Genomic DNA, 23,914 nt, shown 5'->3' on the forward strand with positions numbered 1-23,914 from the left:
CAAATACATTATATTAAAATAGAGTGTAAAGTGCTGCGATTGTCTTGCCTCTCCAGTCTGTCTAATCACTATGTGAGTGAAACATTCATGGTACACTAGATCAGTTCAATATTTAATTTCTCAACAAAGACTACATGATGGAACAGATGCTCAAACTTTGTATGTTTCTCAGGAGAGCGAAACTCACTTTCGCGGAAGCTATCTGGTACAGACATTGTGTGCGAGCTTTGTGTCGACTTCTTTGGGCTCTTCACCTATGCACCAAAACGTACAGTCACGGATAAAAAAAGATGCGCAAACACACTAAGTGTGCACAGTGAGTCAGTGCTCAAAACCGTGGACGGAAAACACCGGTTGTTTACATCCAGGGGCACTGAAAAACTCATGTGCAGAATCGCATTAGTGATGCACCAAGGTTGGCCTTTGCCTCCATGTCACATTTCAAGTGAAAATTTGACTTGGCATGTTTACATAGGATTTCTTCATCTCCCTTTTAAACCCCTATGGGCAAGCTGAAGGTGAGGGGAACTAAGATTATTATCCCCCGTTTCTCTGAGGAGCTTTTCTTTATGCACACCCTCACAGATGTCGACATTTGGTTAGGCGGTGTACATAGAAGCCCCAGATTATCTAGCGCTTCAGGAAGTCTGTTTAGCTGAAGTTAGGAGTGGTTACTTTCCTGCACCTTTTACTAATTCGCCCTTGTGTTTCGTCACCTGCAGACCCCCCGCGCTTAGTCACACATCTGCGTTAAAGAGCGTGTAAAGAGAGAAATATTGATGATTGAATATTGCTGTCCACTCAGAGCCATAGGTCTTAGTCGTAATGATGTTCACGTCAATAGGCTGCACTCGTGCCTAGACCTAGTCACAGGAAGCGTAACAGATGGTGTACTATATGTCATAATGCTATAAAATCCAACAGGAATTGACAATTGAAATCCCACCCTGGAGTTTGCCTCTTTTAGCTTTGGCATAATCTTCTCAGGATTTCAATTGCAAAGTCAAAGAGAATAGTCTAGCACATGGGGACTAGTTATCTGGGGCAAATGCGGTCTAAGGTTGACAATGCAAAGGCTATGTTTATGTGCATCACACTCGCTATACTGAATGTTTCCCAGAGTGCGAGAACATCCTCCCCTGAATTCTATTCCTCTTCCCACGTCCCAGCGCTGCCGTGGAAAGTAGGCCAAGTGAGCACCAGGGCGTTGCTTTTTTAAGATGATCAGTTTGTCAGTGTGTTTTTGTGTGTGCTCAGGACGGCTATTCATGTGGCTTGACTCTGTAGAACAAAGACCAGCATTATACAATTTGCAGCACTTCCACGAGCGAGGAAAAGGGAGAGGTTGGAAAATAGGGACAGGACAAGTGTGGATGAAACAAAAGACAAAATCTGGCTTGTACTCTAATTCATTTACTTCCTCTTTTCCACCTCTTTGTTGCAGCAAAAAGGTCCCTTGCCGGTAACACTCCTCTGCAGGATCATACTGTACTCGGGCTGGCACGGATTATTTTTAGCTATTGCCGTGCAGCTTTCACCTTGACTCTCTCTCAGTCTTGACATCATAATTAACATTTCTGTTAATAGTAACACAGTTCAATATTAATAAGGATCTCTGACTAAAATCAAAAAATTCAGCTGTAATGAATTGTGCTGCGTTTGCTCTTACGAGGAGACACCTTGCCAATCACCGTCACACGTGTATCCCCTTAATGACGGTGATCCCTGCAGTAAAAAAAGGCAGAATGAGAGGCGCTGATGCAACATGTAGAAAATATATACGTTGTGCTGTGGGTGACTTGAGAGTATTTGGACTCCTGCAGGTTGGGCCAGTGAGTTGGCAGTAGCTCCATCACAGGGGTCAACAGGCAAATTAAAGTTCTCCTGAGGACTGAGGCAAAGGCTGCTGCCTGTGTGGTCATGCACACGCACATGCGCTCTAAAAAAGAAAAAAAAAACACACACAACAAGGTTAAAGCTGATGCCTCCCGTTTTGGAGGCCACTTTGCTCAGTGCAACATGTGCCCATATCATACTTATTGATGAGCTTTTTGAATGACCTTCTGAGTGGGGTTTTTTGCAGGCGTTTTGCTGAGCGCCACACGCCTATGTTATATGTTAATATTCCGATTTAAGGCTGAATAATCACATTAACCTCACGTCCATCAACGCCACTGAGAATTTTTTTTTTTTTTTTAAATAAAGATTTTTTTCCAGACAGGCCCTCAAAAGCGAGTTGATTGACACAATCAAGACTGGGAGCGAAGGTATGCTATGGATATTTGGTCATGTGTATTTTGGTCTAAATTTCCAGGGGATATTTTAGATGTTAATAGCCCTGAAGTGGTCTCGGTTTCTTATTTAATTTCTCTCGCCTTCTTTTAAATGTAATTCGCCCACAGACTGCGCCGCGAGGCTCTAAACCGCGCAGAAAACTCTCTCATCATTTCCACAGCAGAATGGAAATGCAAATCGTGCGCACGGGCAATGCCCTTGACAGAACTCACCACTGCACACAATTAACATGAGCACTGACAGAAGTTGGTGACGAAATGTGAGGTCACACCAGCTGCGTGTCAGATAACGTGGTTGTATTTATTTGACACATACAAAGAAAGAAAATAATAATAAAAATAATAACAATAGTGCCATTTTACGCATGGAAAACAACGCGCTCTGCTCTTTTTCCCCCTCTGTGAATATCTATTTTCATTTAATTAAAATTTTCCTGTGCACGCTGACCATTTTCTTAACAATTCCCCCCCAAAATATAGTTTTTATTATTTGACATAATTTTTCCTGAACATGGGCTAAACACCCGGTTTTTTTTGGCCGCTCGAGGGGCTGTGGTGGTGGTGGGGGTGGGGGGGCTGTTAGATAAACCTATGTTGAGATTTAGCTATCTTGTCACTGAAGAACACAGCTGCCTCATATCGACACAATGATCTCAAGTGTAACCAACGAGGGGCGCTGTCCGTCTATCAGCTAACTGCTTGACACGAGCAGCCCACATGATTGATCTCATCACTCTTGGCCATTTGTGTTTTTACCCCCTATAATTAAAAATAACGCGCAAACTGTATTTTAATATGATATTTGAACGTGTCACATCGAATGGCGGACGTGCGTTTATTAGGGCCTGATAAAGTAAAAATAAAAAAAAAGTTTGGGTTCCTCACTGCAGAGAGGAAATCCAGCGTTTTATTCATTTTAAATAATAATAAAAAAAATTATTATAAATGTCGTCGTTGTGAGAAAAAATCTCACGCGTGTGTAAACTGAAGCTGACCTTTCAAAATAAAGCTACAAGTGAGGTGGATTTTATGTGTATTTTTTTACGCGCACATGTCACATGAACATAAATAAATAAAAAAATGTAAGTTTATCCAGATACACAGAATATTCCAAGTCCAAACAATGGGATGAACACAGTTTGTGGCTGTAAACAATAAGTGGGCTGCCTGCCTGTTTCTTCCATATGGAATTAAGAATGATGCGTAACTGTAGGCGTATTTGATTAATATTTAATGGAAAAAGGATCACTTTAAAACAACCTCTGTGATAAAGCCGTGAGCGAACTTGCTTGGTGGGTGCTAATAAGATTTTCTCTCTCTTTTTCTTCTTCTCCCTCCTCCTTCTCTTTTGCCAATCAATTCATTAGGAAACAATGCAGGTGAGCATAATGAAAGTGTTGTCCCAATAAAGTGCATCGATGGACAGCTGGGCAGCGGCCGGCTGATTGACTTTGCCTTGACATCTGGGAGGCCCGCTGGCCCCTGGCACGCGTATAGGCTGATGTCGCCATTTACATGCAAATTTAAGGAGATCATGAGGGCCTCGCCCCGTAAATTCACACAAAAAAGAAGACGTCACCCTCAATACGGAGGAGGCTCGTCCCGGCGAGACGGGAGGTCTTCGAAGTCATCGTGTACATTTTTATTGGGAGCCACGCGTCCCGAGGAGTTTTGGTTTTTATATCAATGGTCCGGCCCAAACCTTTTGGGGGCTCATTCATCGTGGCCACTGAATAGAAGAATGAGATAACAGCCCCCTCCGTGTCATCAAGCGGTCATTTGAATGAGCGTACAAGCAGCATGGCTGAAAAGCGGCCAAGATTGCGAGAGATCAGGCAAAAATAGTTTGCACTTGTTCCCCCTTGCTTGTGTCACCCATCACTTACCTCCAGTTGAGAAAGCAGGCAGAGGAAACGAGCGAATGTGACTAAAGATGCTCTGCTTCCACGGCCGTGCAAAGTTCCCATGCAACGCAACACACTAAAACAAACGGGGATCAACATTTCCTTTATTTTGATGCGAACATTTCACCTAATGATGGAGAGCGCATTTTCCACGGTGTAAGCCCACCACGCAGATGATCCCACAGAATGAGCTGAGACGGATTCAGGCTCCGCGCCTCAGTGTGTGGAGCAGCTGACTCCCTCTCTCCACGTCCAGATGGCTCCTGCACACAGATTTGCATTCATTTTCCTCTAATATCTTCTGAAATAGCGGGGCAGCTGCATTTGTTGTCAAATACGGTTTAAAACTCCCTTTCAGGACAGCATCGTTACCTACGTGACGGGTGTGGAGATCCATTTTCCCTCTCCAGTCAACAGTATCAGATCTAAGAGGATTTGTCTCAAAGTCTCCTAATTTGATAATCAGATTTAAATCGCCTTGGTGCGTGTAATCAGGGGTTAAGTTCTAATAAGCGACTTGAAACTGTGCACAAAAAAAAAAAATAAAAAGGAAAAAAAGGGAGAAAGAAAGCAGAGTGAGTTCTGTGCAAAAAAGATATTTGCAATCTCGCTAGAACAGACAAAACATCCTCCAACATGCGTCTCGGTTTGTTTCATCTAAAGAGGAGGGAAAGATAACATTTTTTACAAAGGGCCCCCTTTTTGAGTTTCTCCTCATATTATTTCCCCCCCTCTCTCACACAAATTGAAACTTGGATTTCTCTTAAATAATAATAATAATAATTAAACAAAAAAAAGTAAAACATCCACACCCTCATTTTGTGACTGGGCAATTTGGCAATAGATTGTGTAGAGGTGAAAGCAACAGCTTATAATTCACTTATCTTTGGCAGCAGCTATTAACCCTCAGCACCAGCTAGATAGATTGCTCAGGATATAGCACACATCTCTCTTCCTCGCACCCTCCTCCCCTCTCTCCCTCCATCCTCTCCTCCTTTTCACCACTAATGAACCGAATTGCTTGCTTGCCCCTCTCGGACAGAGTCGGACATGTAGGCAGTTGGCTCTTTAAAAATGATTAAGATGTTTCTGATTATTGCTGATTTTTTTCCACAGGACGTGCGTGAAATAAAGAAGACACAGAACCAGGGGATTTTTTTTTTTCCTGAAGTTTGTTTAATGTCATGAGAGACACTGTGGCTCTGATTTTTTTTTTAAAGCCCATTTAAAGAGGTCAGGAGATCTGACTTTATCTTCTGTAAATGGCACGGTGGTGTGATTGGCTTGTTTCCCCCCACATTATTAACATGGTTGCTAAGGAACTATGTCTGGATTTTCAAACTTTTTTTTTTAATTCTCGGCAATAAATAAAGAAATCCTCTGCTCTGCCATAACACAAAGCCAAACAATTGAAAATCAATCATCTGCTGTTTTTAAAAAAAAACTCTCAATGAATAGCGATTGCGGATTTGGATTCATAATCACGTCTGATTCTCTGAAAATCAGCGTTGTATTAATCACATTTTAATAACAATAAAATAACCCGCAGCGCAGAGTCTAAAAAAAAGAAAAAAAAAGATGCACAACGTGGATGTATCAGTTCTGTGAAGAAACATGATCTGCCATCATTGAAAGATGATTTATGGCCCTGTATTCACGCAGCTATCGAGATGCTTTCGATACATTAGTGAACAAAACAATCTCATCAAGTCACTTTGTAATAACGCTAACAAATCTAATCGAATAAATATGTCAAAAACTATTAATTTTAATCCAATATAATAAAAGTAATCACGGAAATTGCTATCATTAGGCCAGCTAAAAAAAATATAATCAGCAATGAATCCTTAACTCCGAGTTATTATTATGGATTTTTTTTTTTTTTATTATTATTATTATTTTTCCTCATTATGTGTGATGGTTACACCCGGTTGAATTTTCCATATCATTAAAAAAATCACACTCACCACATATAGGGCCTAAGCAAGAGGAAAAGTGGAGCGAATGAGTGTTCTCAGGCTGCTGCACTACGGGGCTGTACCCGTACGGTGGAGCGCCACTGCCTGACAGGAACCGTCAGAGCTCCATATATGGTCAAAACCACGCCCCTTCAGCGTCATATTCTGACAGCGCCTCTCCCGTGGGTTTAGAGTTTTGGCTCCCGGGAAAGATTTCAGTCCTCGGGGAAAGAGGGCTTAGTTTTGCATGTTCCCATCCATCCTGCACGACGCGAAAGGGCCCCTTATCCACCTCTCCTGTGTACTAGGAACACCTCCACTGGTGATCAGCCTTTGCCTGTGTTTGTCTTGTGGAGAAGCAGCAGCACCTTTTTGCAGGAGTGGGTTTTTTATTCAACAAGAAGTCCTGAAGGTTTTGGATGCGGTGCTTCAGGGATGTGGGCACTTTGAGAGCAGCATCACCCACAAACACAAACAACTGCCATCGATTTTTCTGTGAATAGCACGAAAAAAAAAACAAAAAAAACGAAGAGAGAGAAAAAAACAAAAAAAGAAAAAAGAAAAAAAAAACAAAGAGGAACAATAGCAACACAAAAAAAATCTTGTCTATTGAACAATTCACTTTTCCAGTCTGTGGATACCGCTCTAACTAAGTACAGCACTTTGAGAATTGTTCACATCGGACGGACTGAAGAGGGAGGCAAGACCTGTGGACCGGGTTTTCCCTCGCAAGTCTGAATCGGCTCTCGCTACTTATCCCGTGAAAAAAAGCAACCCTAAAGGATAACACGCTTGGACGTTTATTTTCTCCCCTAATTTCGCAGGAGGCTCTTTTTTCCACGCAAATTGTCCTAAATGTTTGGGATTCAGGAAACTATACCGCGGGGTGGGACGACGATGAAGGAGGAACCGCTGGGTGGACTGAACTCGGTCCGCTCCTGGATGCACACAGCTGGGGTGGTGGATGCAAACACAGCCGCCCAAAGGTACGCATGCCAAAAGCATCTGATTTTTCTCACGCATTCCCTCCTCATCATATCGACCCCTCAATCCCCTGAATACTCTGTATCAATTACGGTCTCCCAATAAATGCCCCCCCTTCGGCTTTTCCCTTCTTTCATTACATCAGATTACCCATTATTGTGACAAATCAAGAAATCTCCCCCGTATACTCAAGCGTGCTTCTGCATCTCCAATGTTTTCCATCAGCTTCTCCATCATCTAGTATCCCCGGTGTCCGGTGCTTAACCGAGATGGTCTCTTGTTTTCTCCCCGCAGCGGTGTCGGCTTGGCACGGGCACATTATGAAAAGCAGCCCCCTTCCAACCTCAGAAAATCCAATTTTTTCCATTTCGTCCTGGCGCTGTATGACAGACAGGGTCAGCCCGTGGAGATCGAAAGGACAGCTTTTGTGGACTTTGTGGAGAAGGAAAAAGTAAGCGGGCTATTTTAGAAAATACATGCACCCCTTGTACATAATCAGCACATGTATCGAAATTATGTTCTCTGAAATGGCAGCGGGTTACTAAAAGGGGATGCCACGTGTAATATTGATTTTTAAAAACTGATGACAGAGTCGTTTTTGCGACTAAAGCTGCTTCTCTTCTTAAATATTTTTTAAATTTTCATGTCATCGCGCAGACATGTGGTGGCTGTGATGGGGAAGTTGTCTTGCTGTTGTTGATTTTTCCACAAACTGTTGTCTCCTGCAGGAACCAACCAGTGAAAAAACTAACAATGGGATACATTACAAACTACAGTTATTGTACAGCAATGGTGAGTTCAAGTGTCGTTCATTTTTTGGCAAACACGTGCAAATGTATCAGACTTAAGTTTGCCTGCATGCATGAAAGCACCTCCAGTAATATTTATTATGATGATAATAAAATCAGGGTGATGAGTGTCTGAGCTTTTCATGTTATTATTGCATGTTGCTTAACTTTTTTTTTAATTGATCTCCTGCAAAATTCACAAGTGCATCTTCTTCTTCTTCTTCTTCTTCCTCTTCTTCTTCTTCTTCTTCTTCTTCTCTCCCCAGGCGTCAGAACAGAACAGGATCTTTACATACGGCTAATCGATTCCATGACGAAGCAGGTAAGCTGCTGTTACACTTGTTTCTCTAACGCGTATAGTGCAACACATCCATGGTTCACTTGTGCAAAAAAAAGAGAGAAAAACTTAACACGCCGTGCAAAATCATCACCCCCTGAGATGCATACATACAACCACACGCGTTTTTGGAAAGGAAGAAAAAAAAAAACTCGCTTGCAAAATGCATCTGTGGCACAAAATAAAATCAAATTACGGCTGTAACAAGAGCAGACAGCTTCCATTTTGACTGTTTATGCTCGGCTCCATATCATATTGCAAGAGTCCTAAAGTCAATTTTAGTCAGGGGGGCAGAGTTGGGCTTCTTTGCAGGGCTCAGTTTGTCCAACATTAAAATTTAAACGCTGCGTCTGCTCCATATGATCTAATATGACTTTCCCCGCAAAGAGTCAGAGGTGACGCTCTAAACACATTTTTAAAATTTGCATCAGGTATTATATTTATAAATAAAAAATATTCCCTTCATCTTCCTCTCAAGCATCAGGGTGACTTTTTTAACCCAGAGCCCTGCGCGTAAAATGTTATTATAAAGTCTTAACGCGCGTCTCGAGCCCAACGCAAACATTTGCAAACGTGATTATAATTCTTGAAATAAAATCACGCGCCGTTATTCGAGCCCTGCATCTCACTTTTCCTTATTAAATCGAGGCTTTAAGGCAGAGCCTTTGCCTTGAATAGAGCCGTGAAGGCAGCGTGGACCCCACTGGTCACAGACATTCCTGTGCGAATGATCCGAGTCAATGACGCAGAACAAGCAATTTATGGATTTGTGTTTCTACAGCTGCAAACAGCGACATAAATCACACCAATATAGATAATCGCCCGGTTCCCAGATGATGAAAAAAAAAAAAGAAAGAAAAGAAAAGAAAAGGAGCAAAATGAGAGGAGTGAAAGACAGACAACATCAGGTCAAGTAGGACAGGTTTTAAAATAAGAGGAGTGATGCGACCTGGTTCAGATATGTCACTTTGCTCACAATCACTCTCATATTGGCCTCAAAAGTGCCAGAAAAAATATATTAAAAAAAATAAATAAATTAACAAATGCCTGTCAAATTTAAAGGAATAACACGCTGTTTATTTTCTCCTATTTTTTTGTTTGTGTTATTTCTCAGGTATTTAGTCAATAACGTGCTGCTTTTGCTTCGCGTTTCTTTCTTTTTTTTTTCTCTCTCTCTTACACCCGGTGCCGGCTCAGTGTTGCCTACGAGGGGAGTTGAAGTGTCTATCCTTAGAAATGGAAGAAGGAGGGAGGGATCGAGGGAGGGAGAGAAGAGCGGCAGAACTGATAGCTCCACGCCATCTGTTTCAGCCAATGCTCAAAAATTACTCAACCGTACCGCCAGACACCGCTTTTTATCCACAGAAAGATCATTGTTAGCGGCTCAAAATAAACAACAGATTGCCCATTAACACTTTCCCCCAAATATCCCCAGATTATAAGCATATTGATGACACTTCTATTGGATCTCTCCTTATGAAAATCTCTCTGTCTCTCTCTCCTTCTCTGTCTGTCTGTCTGAGCCACAGGATATTATCTAGATTAATACAAAAAAAAAAAAAAAAAATACAATTTAATGTTATTATTATCATCCTAATCATTGGCATTAATTTTGTAATTATATGTTTTATTATTACAGCCACTGGAATTATTCTCGTTGGCTTCCTTGTTGTTATTGTTGCTGATGGTTATTTTTGTAATTATTTAGATGGGTGTCATTGATGTTTATATTAATTAATATAATTTATAACACTGAGAGCTTGCTGATTATCCTAACCGTGTTTCCTGTTTAACCTTTGCACTGGTGTAAAAAAAAATACTCTGCTGTCCTGTCATCATGTGTATTCATGCCCTGATTTATTTTATCAGGTGTTAAAATAGCAGAAACGTGACTAATTATTTGCGAGTTAATATGTGTTTAAGAGATGACTGTGTTTCCACTCTGCTTCCATCTCATTTCCCCTTTTTCTTTTTTTTTCTTCTTTTTCTCCAAAGGCCATAGTTTATGAGGGCCAGGACAAGAATCCAGAAATGTGCAGAGTTCTTCTTACTCATGAAATTATGTGCAGGTAAGCATTATTATTTTTTTTTCTTCTCTTTTTTCCGCTCGGTCCATTTTGCAGATCCAGGCAAAAAGTAATTCCCTCCCCTTCAATAAGTTTTGACACTCATGATGTGATGCAGCAATCCACACTGTCCTGTGGTCCTCCAGCAACCACAGAGACACAGAGAGAGAGAGAGAGCTGCTGTCATTTCTAACTTTGATACGCTTGTGATTCAACTTTGATATGAATATGAATATGACAGTGAAAGTGAACTGACTGTCTTTCCCAGTGAAGGGAAATTGAATGTGTAATAAACAGTCAGTGACAGAGCACACAAGTTATGTTTTTTAATTTGCGCTTTATTTATTTTTTATATTTAAAGAAAAGCCTGCCAGAGACAATGTGTTTTCTGTTAAGTTATGCATCCGAGTCGCACGCTATGTATCAGTTTTTTGTTTTTTTTTCCCTCTCTCTCTCACTCCAGCACAGAGTCAGTTCTCGGTTGATCCCACCTGTCAACAATGATCAGCGAGCCTTTTAGCGTCATTTAACCACATAAATCTCAACCTCTCATATTGCGCTGCTATTCAGCGGTGTCATTGATACTAAAAGGAAAAACGCCTTTTGTTGTTATTGTTGAGCTCAGCATGAGCTTTGTGAACATTGAATTCGGATACTGTCGGTTAACCTCTCCTTTGTTGCACCGGTGCATTGTTCAAGTTACTGGTTGGGAGCAAGTGCAGCATGAGAGCTGAGAATGATTTGTCTTTTTCCATGCATAAACTCATCACTCACGCTCAATTTATACAAGCATCCATCACTTATTTGTGACACGTTGAATATGCTTGTGCTCTGGAGGTAATATTTTTTTTTTTTTGTGTCAGGAAAAGGTGCATTTTGCTGCTGAATAAAGAAGTAGTTTATCAGATAAGAAGATATGCATAATAAGAGCAGTTCTTATAAGAATAATCTTTTGATATCTTATTTTTTTAAGGCTTGTAATACACTGGTTTTTGAATTATGTTTTTCCTCTAACACTATTAGGCGCCTCAGCTATAAAACACATCTTTATTACTGCTGCTAGAAAGTCATGTAAATCAGACTTATTTAAATAGCGTGTGCTTGACTGACAGTAGCTTTGCACAGAATCTTTGTTTTCCTCTCTGCACCATATGGCATAAATCAATCTTATTCTCATATGTTTATATGTTTTCATTTCCAATGGAAGCTGGGATGATGTATTTGTTTATTTTTGCAGTTTTTGATTCAAGTCCCAATCAAAGAAGTGAGAGGCAGCAAGCTATAGGCTTAGGGAGGAGATGGCTGAAACATGTGGTGGAAGATAGATTAGTGCTTTTGAGGCCATAATTGATAAATGCCCCGCAGAAATATTGGTTGAGGGTGGCACCTTGCATCTCCCTCAGAAATAGCAGCTTGGCAATTAGAGGTAAACAAAAGCTGAAGCTGTGAAAAGTGACTCCCCTGCCTCCTGGCCCAATCCCCACTCCCCTCCCCTCCAACACTAAGCCAAACAACACAACATGTTGTTTTCACCATTTTTATCAGCCATCAGCATCAATGGAATGGATAGATTGAGTGTAGGAAATCTCATGGCAATTTTTTTTTCTTACCCGATATGAAAAACCACTCCAAGGCACTTAATAAATGTATGTGGTTTTGTGTGCATTATTTATTTATTTTTATTTATTTAGCAAAGTGTTGCTCATTCTGAAACACCCTTGTCTATGTTCCCATAGCCGATGCTGTGACAAGAAAAGCTGCGGAAACAGGAACGAGACTCCATCAGACCCTGTGATCATTGACAGGTAGGCTGTGCGCCGCTTCGTTTCTGTGTTTGTGAACGAGTAAGTGAATGAGTGAGCGTCTGAGTGACTAAATGGATGAGTGACTGAGGCACACGGACGAGCTGGTGAACAAATGAGTTGCCTCCCGGTGTGCCAGACGGCCCAGTTGGTCTGACTTGCATCTTATAGCCCACAGTGTGGGAACTGTGGGTGATTCTGTGTGAGTGGCTGAGGGGCGTCTTTCCCAGGTACCTGTGCACCGAGGGGCGGTCACCACCTGGATAGGGTTTGTTCAATCACAGGTGGTTCAATCACTAGAGGATCATGCTGGGAATACACCTAATTAGCTTAGGCAACTTCACATTTATTTGGCTGGCTTCTCCTCTTTGTTTACGACAGTGATGCTTACACTGTCAATAGTTGTTTTTCATTGACTGTTTCCTTCTCTCAAGTTAGCTGTGAGCTAGACGCCATTAAAGTTTCGTTTTAGAAGGGATAAACATTTTATGTCTGCTGTTTTGTTCTGCACCTTCGGGGAAGCTACACCTGCCACATTTATATTACCTTCATCACTTTCTAAAGAGGGAGAATAAATGGCCTTCTCTCAGGCATTGACATTTTTCTCACACTGTGAAACTATATGTCCTGCTCAGTTTGAATATGTTTAGGTAGTTGCGTGCGCGTGCGTGCGTGTGCGTGTTGGATATAAGGGTGAGGTAGGGGGTGTCGTTTGAGCGTCGATCTCAATGTAACTCTCACCACGTAGCAGGGAGAGACAGCAATGCTAATGTTTGACTAGCCGGAATCACTGTTTGCTTAGTGGAGAATGCCTGGTATCTGACAGAGGGGACAACTCTCTTATTAGTAATCAAATAGGGCTGAGCAGTTGTTGCTGCCACTCCACTCCAGCGGCTTCTCATGCATCAGGAAGTAGGAGCTGGCTGCCCTGGGAGCCTGGATGGATTACCAGAGCTACTGCTGTCTGAACTCAAACTCACACACACACACACACACACACAGACGAGGACACAAACACTCAGCAGACAGACAGACAGACAGACACCCACACACGAGCGTGCGCGTCCTCGTGCTGCTGGCGTGTTGTTTATGTTTTTCCGCTTGACAGCCACAGTGCATCATATACGAAAAAAGTACTGAGGGATCGCTTCATTTATTAGTCAAGTGCGTTTGTTAGCGAAGGGGACGACGGCGCGAGCATTAACATACAACTTGAGACGTCTACTTTGCCTAATTTCCGCCGCTTTTATGTTTGCTTTGTGTCGCTCTGCTGCCTTTTTACTGCTTAGAGTTTCGCACGCCATTGTTCTTCAATCTGCGGGACAAAACATGTAACATAAGTACAATAAGCAAAATGAATGCATGGAGAATTAAAGTCAAGAAAGAGGGGTGGGAAAAAAAAAGAACGGGAAAAAAGAAGCGGATGGATATTGTAAGCTCAACTGGCTCAGGGAGGGCTCGGATTTTCATTGTGACGAGCCTGAATAGGAGTAGAGTATCCCTTTCCTTGCACAATGAGCGGCTCTGTTGAAACACAAAAGCATATGTTCCTCATTAGACCCTCCCATTGTCTCCATGTCGTAACTATGAGCCCGTCAGCTCACCCTAACAGACCCACACAGGTTCCCAGTGACTGAGGGAGGCTTGCAGAGAGGGGTGCTTGTGAAAGGTTGCAGGGTTTAGCAAAGAGTTACGGACCTGACCAGAGCACACTGTAAGATTATTTACCGCAATCACTCGACTGTTCCCGCTGTGCATATGGGTAAGCTTTTAGTTAAAGCTCCCATGTTTTACAGCCATTTCTGTTACATCTGTCATTTTCTCATGCACATCATTACAGGCACCTGTGCTGCGGTCGCTGCTGGCAGAAACTGATTATTTCCAATTGAGTAGAACATAGTTGAGTGACATAAACCTAGAGGAGAGGTTTGATTGTTGAATCAGGCATGTCTCATCTGTCTACAATTACAGTATGAAAACCAGCGAGCACTGCCACATTTCCTAGAGAAACAGTAGCATGGCCGAAACCTTAAGAAACAGATTTGGAGTGAATCATTGATGGCGTTCATTCGCTGTAACATTTTCCCAGATGGTAAGAGGGGAAAGCGCACACAGCTAGCTGGCATCTAGCAAGACATTAACTGGCGTTCCCATGGATCTGGCATATCCAACGGAGTTTGGGAAACTTATCATTCCAAATGTGTCCTATTTTCCTGCGGTCAAGCCAGACATCTGTTTACCCTATTTTCTCTCAGAGTTTTGATACAGATTTTCACTCAGATTTTTATAGGAGGAAGGATTCTCTTTAAAAAAAAAAAAAAAAAAGTTGGTTAGATATAGGCCCAACAGCTGTCACAAAGTTTCAGCACTGCTTGGTCTCTAAATATTTCAGCACTTACATTTGATGCCCTTGCATTATTCATACTCCTTTTTTGGATGAAGAAAGGCCCTATTTTAGTTGCATTTGGGTGCGTTTATGTGTTGTGACTCAAATTTCAATATCTTTTTAGGAAAGTCGGTGCATATTTTGCTCCACAAATAAAAAAAAGTCTATTGTCTTTCAATTGCACGAGCGTACTTTTTTTTCTTCCTTCGAATGCCAGTTCAGGGAAAGAAAAGAGAAAAAAAAATCCAAAGTCACTCGCTGCTTACGTTAAATAAAAGAAACAGTAAATTTAACTTGTGACTAATTGTAGATCTGTGGCTGTAACCGCATCACTTTCTGCAGTTCAGTCTAATCATCTCTCCCCTTTATAAATCCAGCAGTGCTACAGATGTCACATTTATAAGTTAATGGTGCCTTAAAGTAAGTGGGGGTGTAGGTTTATTCAGTCGGTAATTTGAGTCTTTAGAATTATAGTGATGAGGTACCCAATATCTGATTAGATGCTTTTCCCATTTACAGTGCATGTAGTGTATAGCCAAACATAACTCAATTTGCGATGACTCTCCTGGTCTGGTATCTGTCTTCACTCTCTTGCATATTGACTTTGTCTTCTCTTGTGTGAAAGATTAGATACATTGTCCGGGCTTACACATGGATTTTGTAATAAGACAGCGCATGTTGTTGAAAGAGGAGAGAAAATGACTCATTCTGCGTGTCCGGGTTCAAAGGTCACGTTTTTACTCTGGGAGGCTGGAGCAATTTATGCAAGTCGGATCGAGACAGACGGCAGAGAGAGTGTGGTATCGGTGTGTATTCTGCCCATATATGAATTCTGAATTTAATACATGTTCATACAGTTTAACATCCTGTGTCAATTTACGCTGCCATTCACAAACGGACTGTGGAGCAGATCTAAACATGTCAGCTCCATTTATTCCAGCCGCTACGGCACTCCCTTTCACTTCCTGTCACAAAGGTCAAAGAGCAGCGACCTTTGGAGTGCAGCCCGGCCACTGAATAATTCATGACATTGACTTGTTTTTTCCCTTATTTTTCCCCTTGTCTCTTTTTTTTTTTTGGTCAGCACACATGGTTGTGCTGTGGGAGGCTTTTATTCATTTAGCTCATTTATAAAGGCCTCACCGCACCTGTTCGTGTGTTAATGCAATTAAATTTTGGCCTAATGTAAATTTTGCTTAGCTTTCCGTTATGTCCCTCATTAGCCAGCCTGTATTTTCTAAATGACTTTGCGTTATCGTTCATTTGTGGAACACCTACGAGGTCATTTCCCAGAGTGCACTTGACTTGTTGTCAAGTTGTTTACCAGAAACAAAAGAGCGCAGTCTTAGAGCGCCTCACATGTGGTTCCCTCGGCCTTCTAAGAAACAAATCGGAAAATTTGTGTGCACCCATCTGGTTTTTGCAAAACCGTGATTACCTCCAAAAGCTGAACAAATGCCAGTATTTATAAGGTCAGCCCTTTATGTGGAAATGTGATGTAAATGAGAATCAGCGAAAGGGGACATTAAACAAAATTAAATTCATTGTCTCCTTTAATGTCATTTACATTTTTGGCTAAGCCCTGGACTGTCAAAGAGGATTTCTAAAACCATTTTAATTGCACATCAGCATTGGAAACGAGGGTGTGTTTTCGCCGAGCGGCTGTCTTGATAACCTGCAAAGAGAAGTCTGTTTATGAAGTACCTAAATGACATGTTTTCACTGCATCTGCAGAGGGGCAATTAAGATGGCACTCGGTAGGTAGTGTTAATCTAGCATTGTGCTCCCACCATCCATAATGAAAATGATGCAGTGGATGGGGTCACCGTTGTTGTGATTGAGAGTTGATTGCTGCAGGTGTTCCTTCTGGATTTTTTACATTATTCTACTGAGCCGTGGGACCTGCACCGCACTGTTTTTTTGGGCTTTGCAGTGAGTCATTTAAAGCTGTTAACTTGTATAGGAAGTGCTCTCTTTCCATATTTACACACGCGTGCAAACACCTGCGTGCACCTTTTTTTATTTGTGGCTTAACAACATATCCATCTCGGCGTTTTTTATTTATGGCCGTGTTTGGTCTAATTCGTGTGACAGATGTGAGTTTTTGACACCCATTGAGAAATGGGAGAATAAGCTGGCCACCCCTGCCTGAGTCGACGTGATGTTTGAGTGAAGCCTGTCTCCTCCCGTGCCAGAGGAGGAAGAGCAGGAAGTGTTGAGAGCGAAAGCTGTACTTGGCAGCTCTCCTTTGGCTTGCACTTGCCGAAAAATGAAACCCAGACCCTCTCTGCAGCCCCAGAGCCAGAACCTCCTTCCCAGTGCTCCAACATCCAGGATTGGGTAATACTGTTCACTAAGCAAAACATTACCTCAAATTATTCTCGCCCTGTTTTCTATTCCCTCCTCCCTCATGTCGGTTTTATCGCAGTTTGTAAATGTCAAGACACGTACAAAGACGCACAGTATAAATGATATTTTCCAAATTATGCTCACATGTTTGGGTTCACATGAGTGGCGGCTGAACGTAACGTGGTGCCTGACGCTCCCGAGGGAGACCCACCTCACTAGGGTAGGATTCCCCAGTGGCATCAGCTAATGGCAAGACTTGACAACAGCAGAGAAGCCGGGGGTGTTGTGTTTTACTAGCGCTGAGCAGGGGTGATGACTTTAACATGTGTGCAGAGAAAGACGGAGATGCTTGCGTGTGTGTGTGTCTCTGTGCGTGTGTGTGCGCATGTGTGTGTGTGTGTGTGCGTGCTCGCGCTCTGCTAAAGAGAGAGGTGTGCAGTACGAAAGAGTGGCGCGGGCCAACAGAGCGACGGATTCGGCTCCAGCTTGACGGCAGTGAAAGACGAAACATGGTTCCACATGTGTTGAGAAAGAGCAGTCCATCTGTCCATGGAGACAACCCCTCCCCCCTTCACCACCCCCTTCTCTTTCCCTCTTTTCCTTCTCTTCCTCTCCTTCTCTTTACTCCCCTGGTTCACTGCTGACAGAAACAAGGCCAGAGCCGGGGTGATGGGATGAATGCTGGGCCAAGAGCAACACTGGACCTTGTATATACACACACGGTTACACACACATGGAAATAAGAAAAAGGTTATCGAAGATTTTTCTCTCGGTGCATATGCTGTTAAAGTTTACTATCTTCAGTCGCATTCACTGACTTGGTTTAGCGCTGCGTTAATGTGATTTAAATCCGGCTGTGGAGCAACGCGAGTGATTTATTTTGATATTATGAAAGAAAACAATCTCTCAAGATTTATTCACTTTTCCCCGACACACTGCTGCAATAAGCCACCGTGGTGAAAATCTTACATTATTGAAATTAAATCTGAAGTGAATAAAACATGCCACTCTTTCTCAAATATTTAGCAGGTCTCCTTTATAATTAAACTTTGTAGCTGTTTTGAAGACGTTGTTTGGTTCCTTAAAGCATTAATGACGCAAGAGCTTTTGTCAAACAGCTCCTGATTCTTTGTGAATCACATTTAGGTCACTCAGACCAGTGTTTTTTTTAGACGTTTTTTTTTTCTTTTGAATAAGGGTCTCCTTTCTTTCTCTTGGCATGTTCTCACTCCCATTCAATCCTTATTAGGTTTCCCCTAATTGTCAAACAAACTGTTGGGTCAACCTCAGTCGTATCTGGCCGTAAAACAGCACATTAGGCCCTGGTGAGGGATATATGTGGTATTTCATCGGAGACGGAGTAATGCTGGGGTTTTATGGTTAAGTACCAGTTCACGCCCACGCCATTTGTTTCGCATTAGAGTGGAGGTTTTGTAAATCAGATCAATATGTTCGCTGAGATGTGATTCCTTGTCGGGATCTCCCGAGTCGTTCTTTCCTCAAGTATTTTTCTTAGGGGACTGGTTGTCGATGCACTCTTCCTCCACTCCCCCCTCCCCTCCCCTCACCTCCTTCCCCTTTCTCCCTACCTCTGTCAGTCCCTCCCTCCATCTCCACCTCAATCTATTTCCATTTTCTGAATGTAGCAATTTGTAGTGTGACACAGGCAAGATTAGGATGGGAAGCAGTCTGAAGATTTCATCGGACATGGTCCTGCTCCCGCTGGTGTGAGGTCACAGGACAAAGATGGGGGGAAATTCAGGGATAGGGTCATCAGTTACCTCGGGGAAACGAGCTGGTCCGCTGGCTGCTCTGTTGGCCCCAGGGGTGCCCGGGATGTATCGGAGGAGAAGCCCCTGAGAAAGAGCCCTGAACCAGTGTCATTTATTAAAAGTGACAAGTTATTTCTAACTATAGCTCTGTTTTTATTGTTTTACAATGCTGTCATTTGGAACAGTGCCTTTCTCTTCAGGAATCACAAACAAGTGATGAATGAGCGGGGTGACCTGCTTTTTTAACATACACACATGCTCCATGCACTTTGGCGACACATGCGTGCTTGTTAAATTACATTACGTGTTTTCTCGCCGCGTTTACATTAAACAAACGTGCAGGTTTAATAAAGATGGGACCTTATGATAAGTGTAATGAAAATATTTCACCATTCACCAGTTTTCCGCAGGACATTTGTTCAGTAAATTAATAACAGCTTACAGTATGAATCTCAAGCTGACCTCGGCATAATCAGGACCAGAAGTTCCACACAACATGACCACAATGTGGTGTGTGTGTGTGTGTGTGTGTGTGTGTGTGTGTGTGTGTGTGTGTGCACAGAGCGCAGAGCAGAGCTTCAGTGTCTATTTTAGTGTTTAAGTTGGTTGGAGTTTCTTTATTAAAAAAAAACTACATGGTAATAATGGAGTATTTATTCAATGTTTGACCAGTGCTCCTCATTGAGGGTCACTGAGGTACAATGCTCCCCCTCTTTTTTTTTTTTACTGCCTGCCCCAACTGCGTTAATGATATATGACAGAAATTTCCTTGAGCTGGTTCAGTGGCAAGAAAGGTCCTGGCTAGTCTATATCAATCCATCTGACTTATGTTCCCATGTCTTGAATTACCGCTTGATGGAAACCTGCTGTGGGCTCCTCTTGCCAATTGAAATCAGATCTCCTCCACAGCCTGGTGTGATATTGATCCATATTCAACACCCAGGCAGCCGATCGATCAGTATTGATTTACAATAAAAAACACTCCTCTGCTTGTTCAGCACTGCGATCGATACTTTAAAGCAAAGGGGGAAAAAATATTTAAAAAGGAGAAAAGCAGGATTGTGCCTTTTTTTTTTTTTTTTTTTTTTTAACCATGCAGTGACCAGCTGGAATAAATAAAAATGTGAGGAGATGTTTCATTTCATTAGAGGTGTGACCAAACCTTGACCACACCGGCGAGCCACGACCACATCCGCAGTGAACAATGATCCTCCGCCGGCGTGTGAGACAAACCAATAAAAATGGTTTAACGGGATGACACTTCTATAAGGACTCATTTATTGAAGGAGGTGTGTCTGTTTCTGAATTAGTGGCACATCTGCACTGCAATGGGGAGTGCTAAAACTGTCATATCAAATGTATCTGAAAATTGAAATGGGATGCTAAAAGTGGCGGATCAAGCCCGAGCACTTTAGCTTGATTTCGGCGTGTTAACACGATGACATGATTTCCTGTGGTTTTGATATTAATTTGTGTCTCGCTCTCTATCCCACGCACACACTTGCCGAGCCCCTGCCTCCCACACGGTCATCATTAGGGTCCGGTGCAATGTCAAACACACTGGAACAGACTAAGGCGACCCACTCAGCTCCGGTCCAGATCCACTTTTCCCCCTGTCACATCTTAGTCCTAATCTCTCGGACTTCCTCCCCTCTGCCAAATAACCGTTCCCATCCAGCAGGTCCCAGCGTTGGCCCGCGCTGCCAACATCTGAAAGTTATTATCCCCAATCTCTGACATCCAGGAGTTTACAGTTATATAATGATGGGGAAAACCACATGTCCCCAGAGGCAGAGAACATTTTTGAGATGCCTCCCCATCTGTTTTGGGGGAGCTGCCCATTTTGGGCCAAACTCAGAATGGCAGGCAGGCAGATTTTTTTTTTTGGCAATTTTTATTTTCTACCACTGGAACAGGCCAGTCTGGGAGTCATTATATGGGGTGATAAAGCAAATCCAATTGGGTCAGGTTCCCCTCCGCACAGTGCTGGTGGCACCAGCTCTCCCTGCCTCACTGCTCGTCCCTGACTGTGTAAGTGGTGGTTGTTTGTTTGTCCTAGAGAGGGTGGGCTGGGGGACTAATGCAAGCCCGGGGGCCAGCCAGGTCGGAGGCGACGGTAAACCCGAGCTGCCTGGTGTAGCGGTGCTCCCTCGCTGCTGGCTCGGCCTTGTTTGGACTGCAGCTCCGGTTTGCTTTCTTAGAGGGAAGCTGAGCCTCCGTAATCATTGAGCCTTTCGCTCGGGTGGGGAGCGCAGCCGAGACCAGAGGGAGTGATGACATAGGTCCGCAGAGGCCTGGCCTGGTCCACCCCTGCTGCTCTTAGCATATTTATTTTCTCTTCTCATTGTATGGTTTAAGTCACACCATATTATGTTCGGACCTTATGCACGTGCATAGGCACTCAGATGTGATGAGGTGCATGGCGTAAAGCTGTAGACTTTGTTTTTACTAATAACGCCGGGGATTAGTGACTTGCTGACCTCAGTGTAATCTTTATTAGTCTGTTAACCATTTACTCTAGTTATGAAGCAGCCCAAACTGATGTGAGCGCACACGCAGTTCAGGACTACGCAAAAGGGGGAAACTAACCAAATTTCACGCTGTTATTAAATCAATACGTAGCAGATTGTGTTTTGTTATGTGTAGATGAATGTATGTTTCTGCTAAAGTGCTCCAAAATCGTACAGATTCCGATAATTTAAGACCCCCATCTTGCCCCCTGGGCGCTCTCAAAAATGTTTTATTCAACATCACCACTCTGTTCTGTTTTGTTACGTTATTGAAATGGGTTGTCGATTCGAATAGAGTCAACCTGGTGGGCCAATCTCATTGTAGCCAGTGGAGAGTGAAAGCCATCTCTGCAGCGTAGGCTCACCAGAACACACACAGAGATTGGACGAGGGGGGCAGTGAGAGCGAGAGTGCCTTCTCCAGATGGAGATCCCAGATATGGGGGGAAATGTCCGGGCCATTTTCCAGGGTTTCCATAATGGGAATCTACCCCTTGCTTGCTTATTAAGTTGTGCACACAAGGAGGAGTGAGGAGAGAGATGGAGAGGAAAGGAGATAAGGGCAGGCGAGGCGAGAGATGGACAACCTGCGCGCCGTCACCTCTCTGTTGTAAGTGTCAAGCAGACCCTGTTGGAGAAATCACAGGTCATGTGGATAGATGATTGTCAAAGCACCACGTTGATATAAGGGCTCCCTTTTTTTCTCTTTGAGCCACGGAGGCGCATGATAAGATTTGTTTTTGTTTTCTGTTGGAGAGGGAGAAAGTATGACGCTGGGGTCAGGGGGGTCGGCTCAGGGGGGTCACGGGGTCGCAGCCTTTTCGGTACCTGAGTAACCTCACATGGCTAAGCCATTTCTCAGGCTCCCTGAAATGATGGTGGGGTGCTGAGGGGAGGGGGTAGGTTGAAGGGGTGGGCAGGAGAGTGATCTATCAGCGGCGGCAGCAGACATGCAGACAGAATGGCAGCTACTGCAGCTAAACAGAGTGAGACAGATAGGCAGAAGTCTCTCATACGTAACACCAGGAGCTTTAAGAAGACAGCGCTGAGTGTTATGGATGCTTGACATTGACCTCTTATACGGCGATGGTGTATTTATCAAGGTTGTAGGACAATAGTGTATTTGTTTGTAAATTATTTAGTTCACTGGGTGAGATGCTGCCTTCCTCACATCACACTTGCCACTTTTGCGAGATAACAACACTTCTATTCTCCCTTTTGTGCATCTTGTTAGATGTTTCCTACAAGGCTTCGAATTTAGGTGATCATATTTCGAACACTGTCAGCTCTATCAAGTCAAATCTGCTTTAAAACGAAAGGAAGGAAAAAAAAAAGCTCTGAAGCTTACATTTTTCTCGAAGAGAAATATTTGTGTACAGATAGGCCTGTCATTCTGTGAAACAACATTCATGATTCTTTTATTGGTGCTCAGCCATCACCCCCCTCTCTTCCTCTGTGGAAAAAAGGGCTAGTCTACAAAGTGGCTTTTTGCCGTTTGAGAGAAGTAAACTTCATCAGGTCGACGGCGAGGTGTGCTTCACATGTCACTCAGTCGAGCTCCCTCCTAATGAAATGCTGCATACAGATTTCTGCCTGCGGGCTCAGGGGGATAAGACCGTGGTAACAGAATGAAACAAACCCCTTCCCATTCCCTTCACTCACACACACAAACACACGCACATGCAAAAACATACGCAGACAAACACACATTCGCACCGCGGTGCACACACACACACTGACACACGCACACACTTGCTGGAGAGCATCCATGTGAGGAGATCCAAATCTGCAATTTATTCAAATATTGATATTTCTACTTGTCAGGAGAAAGGTGCCTTGAAATTTCCTCTGAGTACTGCTGTCAAAAAAATAGCAGGAAATATGTCAGATAATTCATAAATGGAGTTCAGCGCTGCAAAGTCAGTTGGGAACAGCAAAAAATATATATGCTTGTCAATGAAGAATAGGGGCAATATTACAGAGCCTGCTGCTCATTCTTCCATCATGTCAAGCAAACAGCTTTTGCAGGCCCATAAGTGTACGTTTCAGTCTGTGTGTGTGCGTATTTGTGTATATGCTTGTATATTTGTATATGTCCCGTGTATGTACATGTGTATGTATATTTATGCATGTGAATGTGTGTGTGCTTTGGCTATGTTGTGACTCCTACTTAGATGTGTTTGTTATCTTTTTCCATCAAGACACCCCATTTCCCATCCCGGAGCAGCCAATGGGAACGTGTCCTTTTTTTTTTTTTCTGCAGAGGTCCGTAACCGGACGCTGGCCTCCATGTGGTTTGAATTAGGGCCCCCGAAACTGTGAAGGACGCCTCGAATGACGTGAGGCACTTGCAGACCAAATTCCATTCTGCTGAACGGTGGAGAAAAGAGCTCTCCGGAATCCTCCGAGATTTTTTGGCTCAGGCCCGCCAGCGATTAAAACAGGGCGGAAACCAATAACTCAATGAATCATGGGGCAACGTCCCATGAAATCTCTCACTGCTCTGTCACACCCTCATGCAAACCCAAATCAACTCGAACTCTGCTGATTAGTCTTTTTTCCAAAGTGAAAAAAAAAAAGAGAAATCGGACAAAAGTCTTGTTCTTTTCTCCCGTGTATTGAACCGAACTTTCACCACTTTGAGCAGAGAAAGCGCTCTCTCCCCCTGCCTCCTCTCGCTGTTAGTTACCTCCAGTTTTTGACAAAGTGTGGGCTTCCTGATGATGCATCGCTTGACCATGTTGTGCCAAGGCACGACAGAATAG

At 43.1% G+C, this 23,914-nt stretch overlaps 1 protein-coding gene across 9 annotated transcripts in view; it reads left to right on the plus strand.

Annotated features, from left to right (window-relative positions):
- The window catches only part of LOC311270590 (transcription factor COE3), a 94,804-nt gene that overhangs the window by 19,136 nt on the left and 51,754 nt on the right, over positions 1–23,914 (plus strand). For 3 of the 9 annotated variants that reach the window (XM_084375557.1, XM_084375555.1, XM_084375556.1), the window contains 4 exons: positions 7,869–7,932; positions 8,195–8,250; positions 10,261–10,334; positions 12,068–12,136. In XM_084375557.1, the coding sequence (XP_084231683.1) occupies positions 7,869–7,932; positions 8,195–8,250; positions 10,261–10,334; positions 12,068–12,136 (263 nt within the window). Of the gene's footprint in view, positions 1–6,240; positions 7,143–7,434; positions 7,592–7,868; positions 7,933–8,194; positions 8,251–10,260; positions 10,335–12,067; positions 12,137–23,914 lie in introns of those variants that run through there. The other 6 variants (XM_084375551.1, XM_084375550.1, XM_084375552.1 and 3 more) reach the window with 5 other exon arrangements.

This window comes from Pagrus pagrus (genome assembly GCF_965226575.1).
Source record: "Pagrus pagrus genome assembly, chromosome: 15".
NCBI classification, from domain to species: domain Eukaryota; kingdom Metazoa; phylum Chordata; class Actinopteri; order Spariformes; family Sparidae; genus Pagrus; species Pagrus pagrus.